General features: G+C 42.2%; 1 protein-coding gene across 1 annotated transcript; it reads right to left on the reverse strand.

Moving 5' to 3' along the window:
* Window positions 1-4886: 4886 nt before the first annotated feature.
* LOC123150547 (uncharacterized) lies at window positions 4887-9180 on the reverse strand. Its single transcript, XM_044570387.1, has 5 exons — window positions 9021-9180; window positions 8712-8936; window positions 8024-8297; window positions 5927-6199; window positions 4887-5829 (listed from the first exon to the last, which is right to left on the reverse strand). Exons 1-4 carry the CDS (start codon window positions 9077-9079, stop codon window positions 6038-6040), a joined length of 720 nt encoding a protein of 239 aa, XP_044426322.1. The 5' UTR covers window positions 9080-9180; the 3' UTR covers window positions 4887-5829; window positions 5927-6037.
* Window positions 9181-13121: the final 3941 nt, after the last annotated feature.

The following is a 13121-nucleotide window of genomic DNA, read 5'->3' on the forward strand; positions in this document are numbered from 1 at the left end:
CGATGGATGTTTTCTTTTTTTTCACAGCAACGTTGAACGTGTCAGGACCCTTTTTTGGACCATTGTGTTACGTCAGTTTTCTTTTTATCTCCGGCTTTAATTAATTAATCCAACGGTGTAATTAGTTTTGTAGATGTGGATTAATGAGAAGGCTTTAATGGTGCCTCCAATTAGTGTATATATATATATATATATATATATATATATATATATATATATATATATATAAGATATGATGATAGAAGATCACCCTGCTGGAGACCCGAAGTAAACGAATTTGTTTCTTGGTTGTTGAATCTGACATTATACTTGACCGATTGAATGCAAGCCATCAGCAACTCTACAAACTCATTATGAAAACCCATTGTGCCCATTGTCTTTCTTAAGAATTTCCATTCCACCCTATTGTAAGCTTTGTGCATATCCAGTTTCACTACACAGTAGCCTCATTTGACTTTTTTCTTATTCTTTATAGTATGTAGACTCTCATAAGCCAACAGAATATTACCAGTAATCAGCCTACAAGGAATAAAAGCACTTGGAACTGGGGAAATAATCTCGTCGAGAATATATTTCAGGCGGCAAGCGATCATCTTAGAGATTGCCTTATAGAGAATATGTTATTTAAAAAATGTGGAATTAAGATAGATGTGCTTTCTGTGAAATCAGCCAGTGAAGAGTGAAACGTGGGTTCTGAAACTGAAAATAATATGAAACTAAACTGATAATTTGGAAATGTGTAACAGTTTATTTCAAAAGAGTGAAATATGTTATTTCGAAAATGTGGAATTGAAATATATATGACTTTTGTGAAAAAAAGCTACGAAATGTGAAATGTGGTTTCTGGAAATGAAAACGATATGGAACTGAAATGTCAACTTGTGAAACTGATTATTTTAAAATATGTAACATGTTATTTCAAAAGAGTGAAGTATGTTATTTCAACCTCTAGCTCCAACCACACCGAGGACCGGCAAGTCTCCCGACCCAGAACCCTGGCGAAGGGCCGCCGTCGCTGCTATGATTGGAACCGCCGCTCAGGGGCCATTGCATCATAGATCACACCCCAGTCGAGTCCACCGTCCCCACATTGTCACCAGAGCGTCGCCGTGTCGCCTGGAGGAGCCGCTCGAGTATAAAATATATGATGATAGAGGATCACTCTGCTGGAGACCCGAAGTAAACGAATTTGTTTCTTGGTTGTTGAATCTGACATTATACTTGACCGATTGAATGCAAGCCATCAACAACTCTACAAACTCATTATGAAAACCCATTGTGCCCATTGTCTTTCTTAAGAATTTCCATTCCACCCTATTGTAAGCTTTGTGCATATCCACTTTCACTACGCAGTAGCCTCATTTGACTTTTTTCTTATTCTTTATAGTATGTAGACTCTCATAAGCCAACAGAATATTACCAGTAATCAGCCTACAAGGAATAAAGCACTTGGAACTGGGGAAATAATCTCGTCGAGAATATATTTCAGGCGGCAAGCGATCATCTTAGAGATTGCCTTATAGAGAATATGTTATTTCAAAAATGTGGAATTGAGATAGATGTGCTTTTTGTGAAATCAGCCAGTGAAAAGTGAAACGTGGGTTCTGAAACTAAAAATAATATGAAACTAAACTGATAATTTGGAAATGTGTAACAGTTTATTTCAAAAGAGTGAAATATGTTATTTCGAAAATGTGGAATTGAAATATATATGACTTTTGTGAAAAAAAGCTACGAAATGTGAAATGTGGTTTCTGGAAATGAAAACGATATGGAACTGAAATGTCAACTTGTGAAACTGATTATTTTAAAATGTGTAACATTTTATTTCAAAAGAGTGAAGTATGTTATTTCAACCTCTAGCTCCAACCACACCGAGGACCGGCAAGTCTCCCAACCCAGAACCCTGGCGAAGGGCCGCCGTTGCTGCTATGATTGGAACCGCCGCTCCGGGGCCATTGCATCATAGATCACACCCCAGTCGAGTCCACCGTCCCCACATTGTCACCAGAGCGTCGCCGTGTCGCCTGGAGGAGCCGCTAGAGGAAGATCTTGTGCCGCCGTGTACATCCCCTTTAGGCAGCCACGCCACGATCGCGGGACTTGAGATCTCTTCCGTCCTCTTCACCAGTGGCGCACGGGCTTTCCCGGCGGCCACCTCTAGGGACAACGATGGGAGAGGGGAGGATGGAGGAGGAGGTGGTGGCGGCGGCTAGGGTTAACGCCCCAGGTTGCCCTGGAGTAGGCGGCGTGAGGAGCTCATGAGAGTTTATCTTTTGTTTCAGCTCCCGTCTTCCGTGAAAGGAATTTCGCGCGGATTTAAGAGGTTAAACATATCGCGGGTAATTGCACAAAAAGGAGTGTTCCAAATAAAATAAGATGTTTACCCCTAAGAAAAACATGTTAAAAATGTTGTCGGCAATTGCCCAAAAAGATGGAGTTCCCGTTCAATAAAAAAAGCTAAAACGGGGTGCCCAAAAATAAAATAAAAAAGGATAGCCGTACATGTTATGTGCTGAGTTAATCTGGGGACAAAATTTTGAATCTAGAAAAACAATGGAAAATTAAAGAAAAATTTTGAATTTAGAAGAACAATGACAAATTAAGATTTATGTGGGTAAAGAAATATGACATCAAATGTTCCCGTTCCAAAATAAAAAAAATGCTAAAACGGGGTGCCCAAAAATAAAATAAAAAAGGATAGGCGCACATGTTATGTGCTGAGTTAATCTGGGGACAAAAGTTTGAATCTAGAAGAACAATGGCAAATTAAAACGAAATTTTGAATTTAGAAGGACAATGACAAATTAAAATTGATGTCGGTAAAGAAATATAACATCAGCGCATGTGTCATACGCGGGGGTAATCTGGTGACAATGATTTTTAACCTTGATCATTTGTTTTAGTTGCTAATTGTGCAGTGCAGCACAATGGGTCACCCTCTCACCGTTTGGTGTGCACCTTTTACGGGCACGAATGACTAGCCATGTGCCTCCATTATAAAGAAGGTCAAGTGTCCTCAACTTGCCGATGTGGGACTAAAGCAAAGCGTCCTCTGTTCCGCGGCTGGGGCACTTGAGTTATACTAATAATAAATAAACACGTCATCTGATGCTGAGCCTATCTGATGGTGGCACACAACTGCGTGCAATTCTTCTTTTTTTTTGCGATGGAAATAGGATGTTTTATTTCAAACTCATAGAATTACAATCCTTAGCAACAAGTTCAGAAATAAAAGGAGAGGGTGGGTTAAGCCAGCACGCAGTGCTATCTCCAGATCTACCATAATTTGCTAAGCAATGGGCAACTTTGTTTTGATCACGAGAAACTTTAACTGCGCACAATTCGTTCAGGTTTGGAGTTGGAACATGCCTAGCAGAGCTCACCGGTCTCTATTCATACAGTGTTTCCTATTTTAGGCTCATCTTATTGGGTTTAGTTGCTGCATGCGGCTGCTGTGCCAAAGTAAAAAAAAACTCTTAAATCTCCACTACTCCCTCCTTCCCATAATATCTTTATCTTTAGCTAAGGACGGAAGCTTTTGTAGTTCTTCATTCATCACCCCTTTATATATTCGTTGATTTTGTGTTAACCTTAAAAAATTGACGGCTGAGATTTAAAAATAGATTTATACATAAGCAAGGAGTCAACGAATAATAAGTAGGTTAGGAAATAACGACTCGATCATGCTGACATACCTTTCGGCTGGGATAAAGAGAGAGACGTAGGAGATTGTGAGGAGAAAAAAAGGAAGACAGATAAAAAGAGGAAGACATGAGCTATGTGTATGCATCTGGAAGATTTCACCTTTATCAAGCAAACGAACTCCAAACGTGCATGGCACCTATTTTATATATTGCTGAATTTTCCCTATTATAGTTGACCTATCATGTTCTTGCACTAGACTTTTTCAATAGTATGACTGAATTTCGAAAATTGGTAGGAGAGGACGAGCGCGCACGCTCCTGTTATCTCCCACCATGGAACCTGGCATAGGGATGCGGGTTATACTCTATATTATATGTTTCCTGGTGGGGCATGCAGGGCATACATGGAGTTACGAATTAGGGCATGTACAATAGTTGACAAGACAGTCTTATCTTAAGTCTTGCATGTAATTTAGAGATGACAAAAAAAATATGTCTACAATGGGTTATATCTTAGCCTTATCTTCAATAACTAGCAATTCCTTAAAACTTGGTGAGACAAATTGTGCTAAGAGATCATCTCTTGTCTTATCTTAAATAAGAGAAGACAAGCCTTTTCTTACGAGTTCTCTCTCCTTCACCTCATCATTTATCCTATGTGACACTCCTAAGATAGCACTATTGTACATGCCCTTAGCATACGTACGTAACGGAGGTGGGGTTAAACGGGCGTTTGGCCCTGATGCGAGGATTGGTTATGTGCCAAGGTGTACCAGTGGAACAGCAACAGGGGTAACAGCGCGCAGTTGATCCCGTTTATGGTGGGGAGCGGTGCTTGTGCGGGCCAGCTAGCCCATTTATTATCGGACCGAATCAGCCTCTCCGTCTCTAACTGCTTATTTCTTCCAGGAAAAAACACCAGGGAAAAATAAGATAAGTTAGTGAGTCCAGGGAGTAGCAGCTGGTTATGTCATGATTGGCATACAAGGATTAATCTGAATTTTTTTGTTACATTACCTTTAAAATTACATTTCAACAGTACATCCGCATAATTCAGGGCATCCGACAAATACAGAACATAATTTAGCTATCAGGCACTGCAAGTGAGCTTTCAGGATACAAGGCGAAAATAGCGAAAATCCAGCAATATTTGAAATGATTGGTACTTGCATAGATGAATGACAGGGCGACATTTCAGGGGATTTTACCATTAAAACAGGAATTAAAAATGGAGGCATATGTGTATGTAATGGATAGTAGATGAATATGTCATCAGTAGCACATGGAGATTAATCTGAGATATTTGTTACAGGACCATGAAGCATGAAATAGTTTTAAACAACACATCTAGACAGCTCAGGGGCTCACGCAAATACATATTACTAAGATGACAGTACATAAGTATTTCAGGTGCATGGTAGGGAGCAGTCAGGATACAGGGTAAATATGCTAGCTGCTTGTATAGATTACTCATGGTTCGATAACAGGATCATGAGTAGGTTGCTTTCCATGTGCAGGTGTTCTTTCGATGCCCTCCCACTCCGCAGATTGAGCATTTTGATTCTTTCCTTTTCTTTTGAGGAGTGTCCCCTCTTAGGGGACACGTTGTGCTCTTGTGACCAGGGCCACGGCATATAGTGTAGAACCGTGTTCGTTTGCTTGTACTGCATCCAATACCTGTATCAACTTATGATGTGACCTTATTTTTTTTTTGCTCTTTGCAGATCGGTCATCATATGGAGGCTTGTCTCTGATGTTTGTTGGTCGACCGGCCTTGTGTTTTTGTTCTGGAGCTGATAATCCAATGAAATATTTGACGGCGCTACCTTCATCATCGCTCATGTGTCCATGTTGTGCTCCTTGGAAGAGAGTCAGTTCTGTACCTTTTGTCTTCTTCATTTCAATCATGTGTTGCAAACCCAAACCATCATGCTCAGCAGCTAAATATGTTAGTTTATCCATTGCTGCCCTAAGAGTTCCATCGCACAATCATATGCAATTGGATTTGCATCACCAAGTTTTACAACCTCTAAAGCATGTGTATAAAAATTTGAATGTCTGCTGAAATCTTGTCTCTTTGTAGGTGTGACAAGTGGGTTGGAAGTATATCTCTTGCATCTTTTGTCCACCTTTTGAGGATATGCTTTGATGGAATTTTGTCTATACCCAAGAAATCAAGAACCTGCAATGCAATTTTAAATTGTTGAGTATATACGGTTTTTTGAAGCAAGCCTGAACACTGATCCTACAATTTTTGTCTCAATATGGTGATTCTGTACCTTAACTGAACGGCAGCATACAGTCATGTGCGCTTGAAGTTACCACATTCACATGAGAGTTCTTCATCCTCAGCGACAACATGCACTATGTAGTATGTACAGTACTCTACACTACTTCTCGTATCTCTCTGGGTGGTACCGGTGTAAGTAATATTTCGAACCATTTTTAACTTCTACCCTGTATTGTCCTGCTTCATACAGGACCTCACCAAAATTCTCAAACATAGCTCGAGTGTAGATCCTGCTAGCGTGGAACTCCAGTGGTGTGTTCACCTTGTACATAAAAATTTTCTTTGTTAGTTTCTAGCAAGATTCGTAAAGCTTAAATTACAAGTACTAATATTAAATGCAGTAACGAAGCAACTCACTATCTTTGTTCGTTTTTTTTTTGGAACGAAGGCTCAAGAAGAGCCCGGCTTTGAATTAACAAAGCCATCAACCGGCCAGGATTACAAGGACAACCGCTTACAACGCAAAGAAAAGGGAACCGAGCGACGGATACAAGGTACTCAAGCAAAACAACTCAAGGCAGCAACAAATTGACGCTGCTACCAACACCCTACTGGACGACCTACACCAACAGAACAAAACTAGGGTCTTGGGAGGAATGCACCGCCGCGCAAGCTTCGTGATCACAGCCACCCTCGGAACCAGCCATGGACCAGACCACCACCTATTACTGCCTCTGCAAAGGGCCCCTACCCCTTCATCCTGGCTCGAAGGATGCCGTACCGGCAGACGGCGGCTCGGTTCACCCCAGAACCCAAATGGATGGCCTCCAAGCTGCAAGGAGAAGAGACTAGAGCAGGACACAAGCCCATGGCACACTACAAACAAGCACCATCGTCGTCTGCGGCTCAGCCGCACCAAAGGGCGAGAGCTGTCGGCCACATTCGCAGAAGCAAGGGAAGCAGCGAAAAGTAGATCAAAGGCCAGCGCTGGATTCCCGGAGCACAATGCTCCCACCCAAAGGTATATCGTTGTCGCCGAAGAGGGGAACCCACATTCGCAGAAGCAAGGGAAGCAGCGAAAAGTAGATCAAAGGCCAGCGCTGGATTCCCGGAGCACAATGCTCCCACCCAAAGGTATATCGTTGTCGCCGAAGAGGGGAACCCGATCCCCTCTTGCCCAGGCTCGTGGGCGTCGACCCACCGGCGACCTCGTCAGGGACCCTCCAGCAGCAACCTATGAAGAAACCAAGCTGACTCCCGCCACCATCACATCCACAACCAAACTCTCTCTCCGCCCCTGCAATCCCCGGACGGTGCCTCCAAGAAGGAACACGACACGGACATGCCGTCGCCGCCCGAAGCAGGGGACCTAGGCTTTCACCTAGGAGGGGGCGGAAGGAGGGGGGAGGATCCACACCACAGCCTCCAAGGGGGGGAACGGCGCCCAAGGCGTCGCCTTTGGTGTGACCGCCGCGCCGGCCAGGGGTTTCCCTCGGATCCAGCCCCGCCCGACGAGATCCGCGCAGCCAACAACCGAGAGCAGCGGCCTAAGCCACCAGGACCCAGATCTGGCCAAGGAAGGAGCAGATCGGGGCGGAGGGGATGGACTTCATCAGTGGCATACCTGCGGGGAGGGATGCACACCTGCGACCGTCGACCACCGCCACCTCGTCACCCGCAAGACCGAGGAGGCGCCTAGCTCGCACCGGCAGGGCGGCCCGCCGCCAGGACCACCCCACCCTCACCTGCCGGGGCCGCCGCCCCGCGTGCCGAGGCCCTGCCCGAGACGAGCACCCGCCGAATCCCCGCCGCCACCTTCATCGGTGTCGAGCGCGCGCGCCGGAGCACACCTCAGGCGGCGGCGGAGAGGAAGGGGGGAGGAGGGGGCGCGGCTGTGGCGGCTAGGGTTGCCCCCGGGTCGCCTCGGAGGAGACGACGCGGGGGGAGAAGGCGCCTAATATTTGCCGTACTATCTTTGTTCGTCGCTCTTCATAGTTATCATTCGCCTCTCCATCGAAAAGAAACCTCATGTATTGCCTTCATATGTGCATGGGGCAGCTTGCTGGCACATATCCTTTTAAATTGTTCAGTGCATTTTCACGAAACCATTGCAGCAAACTGGATAATAAATCTATTTTGAACTCACCGAGCATCCAGATACTATCTCTTGCATACATTTGGTTCTCTCGACGTTGAGCCTACTTTTTCCGTATCTTATTCCCAATCCAATTTCCCACGAATATAGGTTATATAGGTTATAGAAGTCGTACGCCTCCCCCAATGAACCGAAGTTGTATCCAACAGCTGGTACTACAACGGTATTTGTTCTCTTTTCCGCATATCCTCTTAATGTTTTCTCAAGGGCACATACTCTTCCAGCACAAGGTGGACGCTCGAGAGGGGCTCGCCCAATATGAACCCTGCATCATTAATACTGAATCAATCTTGAGGGTAAAGGGTTGCCTTCCTTTTACTAAAGAATGCAAATTTAACACGTGAGCAACATGTAATACATCAATACATTTGGAGATTTTAAATTATTCAGGTATGTGATACAATACTAGCTTCAGAGTCGAGTATGTACAGAGACAAACTGATGTTTGCCTTCTTTTTCGTCAGGTATGTGGAGACCCTTGCAAATACATTTTTACAGTATTATAGTTGACCATGAACAGCTATGTCAGAGATCTAAAATGTTCGGACAAATCTTTAGCGTACTAGCTTCATAGTTGACCATGAACAGCTACAAAATTATGACCATCAATATACTTTCAGATATGTTTCGGCCTACTTGTTTTCTAAGTTCGGACTGAACAAGACGAACAGAGGGGTACCTTTTTGTCCACCCAGGGGCCCGACGGTCATCTTTTCTTGTTGATTGTTGTGAATCGGCCGCCGACAAGCTCAGTTCCTCGCAGCCGTTGTTCTCAGCGACCTGGATTGTAAGCGGAGCGTCGCCAATATCTCCCATGCTCGATTCAACAGCTGACTGTGTAAAACAAGTATCCAGTTCACCCGCTGGATTGAAATCGATTGATGCAAGATCCAGCAAGGAGAACCTGCAAATCGCCCCACGCATCCTTGAGTAGTTGCCGCAAAAGATTTAGAGTAAGTACGTCCACAGGATTAACTAGCAACCATACCTATCCACCAGATCTGATAAGAACTCCAGTCCATTGCCGACCTCCTCCGCCGTCGCCATGACCTCTCGTCTTTGCTGATGGCGATGTAGATCAGTCGAAATGAAGGGCCGGGGTAGGGGTTGGGGGCTCGGCCTTTGTGGTGGCCCCGAGCTGGCATTTATTTTCCTCTGCTATGTGTAGGCCGTTGTCTGGAGGGAACTTGTGTCCATCTCCGTCACGTACCGCGATTCATATTATGTACCAACGGTACACTCCACATGCGCCGTCGTTACCGTGCGCCGTGGACGTCGCCTCGTACGTATCGCACTATTCTCGTCTGTAGCGTATACGTCCACCCGGAAGAGGCCCATTGTTTCGGTCCTGTCCTATTGGTCCACGTACCAGGAGCACGCGCGCCCGTCCTCTCTATCGCCGTTGAATTTTCCCTACTATAGTTCACCTCTCACGTTTTTGCACTGGACTTCTTCAGTAGTATGAAGAATACGATACGATTTGCCGCTTAAACACTTCACTCATGGGCAATTGGAGATATAAGCAACATCCGTGTGAACTCAAATTTCTGTGTGGGCTCATTCTAAAAGAGAAAAAGCGTGTCGCTTGCGCACTCGAGAAATCTCAGAAGTTATTTTATTTGTACCACATCTACAAAAATTGATCCGCACACATTGCATGATGTGTTCTTTGAGTAGGAGGATGTGAGGATATTTGTTTCCCGTTGCAACGCACGGGCACCTTTGCTAGTAAGTATTAAAGGAGAGTTGGGGATTGTACATTGGTACGCCCCAACTCCCTCCATCCCTTCCTCTTATAAATTAATAAAAACTCTTAAATTAATCAAAGTATAAACCTCTTAAATTGCTTAGGTTGGTATGTCGGTAGAGTAAAAAAACTCTTAAATTTTGGTAGTGGATGAAGCTGGAGTAGACCCTTGACTTAATAAAAAGGAATAATCATTTCCAGTAATAGTGTCGACGTGATTAACACCATCAAAACCAGGCATCTGGTAAATCGATTTAGTATTGTACAATACCATTCTTATTGTTTGAAGATGTGCAGCAGCGCATGAATGCAGTTCACCGGTCTGGTATTGGCTTTACTTTGCTTGCTCGCAATGAGACCCCAGAATTAACCTACTCCATTCCTAAAAAGGCAAACCATTTTTTTAGACTATTGAATGTGATGTGGCGAGAGTTAATTAACCAGTTATAATTAACTTTTGTCAGTTAGTCCTGATCTAAAGTTGTTGTTATTGATAAACATTATATTGAATGATGTCTAAATTGCACATTGCTTCCTCTTGCTTATTCTATCTTCTACTCTCCCTATTCGGCTATGATTTATCTGCCGACTCTATTGCCTAGTCGCCACAACATCGGCCATCCTTGTAAACCCTACTTCTCCCGAGTTGGTGACCCGCCTACCTTGTATCCACCACCCACAGTCGGCATCACAACACACCACCTCATTCTGCTCGAGCCACCTCTTCTACGAAGTCGCCGCACCGCCGGTCATCCCACTAAACACCACTTCTTCAACGTCGGCGACCCACCACCCCTATATCCACACCCGCTACCAGCGTCATTACTGCGCCGCCTCATCCTGCTCGAGGTGCCTCTTCTCCCGAGTCGCTGCAGACTTATGGTAAATCTTATAACCTTAAAGTCAAATGTGTAAATTTCCCAACATTTCGAGAAGCTTGGCAAGTTTGCGTTGCATGTTTATCAACCATTCTCAATCTAGGGTGATCATGTCGATGTGGAAGATATATTGTGAACCACTTGTCTGCTCTTGCCCTTCTTAAGTTTGCTGATATTTTTTTCTATTGTTCATGTTAGTTATCATCGTTTCTACAAAATTTTAAAGTTTATTTGGGTCAAAATATGAATAAAGTGTAACGAGCAGTTTCTGTTATCTGGTTTCTATTTTAAGGGGAAATAAGTATCTTCGACTAACGAAAAAATACAAGGATAAGTTTCAAGTCACCATAGATCTATTGTGAACAAAAGCAAACTGGGGTGCCACAGGGGGCAAACGCGTAGAACACTAGAGCGCCTAGGTGGGTGCTTGGGCCCACCATGGCTTCCCAAACAACTGACAATGCCCGATAGGGTATATATCAAAAAAAAAACTTTCCTGCATTTTTATCGTGTATTTTGCTGCCACCTCTTCGTGATCTCATCTACATCCTTGTTCTGGTACATTGCAGAAGGTCGAATTGATCTACACGATGATCATTTTAAAACAAACTATCAATATTTTTTAAAAAGGGTGAACATTTTTATATACATGATGAATAGTTTCTTGATTGATGGCAAACCAAATTAATACATGATAAACATTGTTCAAAAAGTATGAACATTTATTAAATGTGTAATCAACATTTTTGAAGTACACAACAAACATTTTTTACAACCACTAGGAACATTTTTTTAAACACGAAGAACATTTTTAATACATGAAAATTGTTGTTTCATATTAAGACAAAATAATTGACGTATTCCAAAAAATGTGGATATATCATAATTTGTTTTGTGTACTTGTGGAAAAATTGAGAGTACAAAAGGAAATGGAAAAACAGAAGAAAAAAAGACAACAGTAGAGAAAAAAGAAAAATAATTTAAAATAAAAATGGGAAATAAAAATAAAGAGGTAAATTCAAAAAATGAAAGAAAATAAAGAAATCTGGACATGAAACTAAGCTATCGCAAACAAAAAAGGATGTGAAAAATTCCTACGCAAAACCTTTTCAAATTAATATTTTTTTATTCACCCAGTTTTAGTATATATATATATATATATATATAGTTTTTAATATGTCATGAGATTTTTTCTTAAAATTGGGTGAACAAAATTTCACATTCCATAAAAACCTTTTCAAGTACATGTTGAACATTTATTAGATATGGGTTAAAAGTTTTTTCATATGAGTGTTGACATTTTTTAATTTTTTCAAAAATATTTTATAGGTGATACATGTAATATTTAAATTTGTATGGACATTTTTATATGTCATGGATGTTTTCTTGAATCTGTGAACATTTTATAAATGTTATGAATATTTCATTGAATCTTACAAATACTTTTCAAATTCTGGGAACATATTTTACATTAAAAAAAATTAGAATTTTTTCTCTTGAACAATGCCACTGGCCAGGTAGAGAGTGCCATTGAGGTCTGAAAAACAACACAAAGCACATGATATAGAAAACCTACAAGGGAAGTGAGCAACAGCAAAAACATATTGATAAATAAATGTAGTAATCCAGCTATACTTCAGCTGACATAGACACTGAACTATCCTTTTATTTATTTACCGGATGAATGATCTTTTTTCTCACAATAGCCAACCAATTAGTACATGTTTAACACATCTAAAGAACAATACTTAATATGGTTTTCTGTACTTAAACCTGCAACCAATTGAAGAACCACTGAAGCTTCTATCTATATGGATTTCCTTTATGATACATATATGTACCTCGCCGACTTTAATCTCTTTTGCGCCATCTCCACAAACTATCTTAGCAAGATAGCCTTCCTCCATGCATTCCATCTCCACGGTAGCTTTATCCTGGTGACCACACATGTGCTCGACAATTAGCTAGCAGCACAAGTTGTGCCCTGGGTGTGAATGACAAGAAACAAAACTTACGGTTTCCACTTCGCAAAGAACTTCCCCAGGTGAAACTTTGTCTCCTTCCTTCTTCAACCACCTTGCAATATTTCCCTACAAGCCATTCAAAAGTTTTTTACACCACAAAGACAATCGAAGAAACACATGCATGTTGGTCATGCTTTATGTTTTATCTGTACATTTATTTCCAATTTTAGTAATTACCCCGGTCATAGTAGGGGAAAGAGAAGGCATCCCGATTGCCTCATGCAGTGGCAAATCTAAAATGGTATATAGCTTTGTTAAAAATGTTATATGAAGATATCAGCTTGTCTGTATCATCTTATAACTCAAATCTGGAAACAATTTTAATACACAGATAGCTTGACAAGAGAGAGAGGTACCTGCCCCACTTGAAAAATGTCTGGCCAAAACTACCTGTGTACTGAAAAATAGAAACGGACATTCAAACACATGGTACTTACCTA

The sequence above is a fragment of the Triticum aestivum genome, chromosome 7A (assembly GCF_018294505.1).
Source record: "Triticum aestivum cultivar Chinese Spring chromosome 7A, IWGSC CS RefSeq v2.1, whole genome shotgun sequence".
Lineage (NCBI taxonomy): Eukaryota > Viridiplantae > Streptophyta > Magnoliopsida > Poales > Poaceae > Triticum > Triticum aestivum.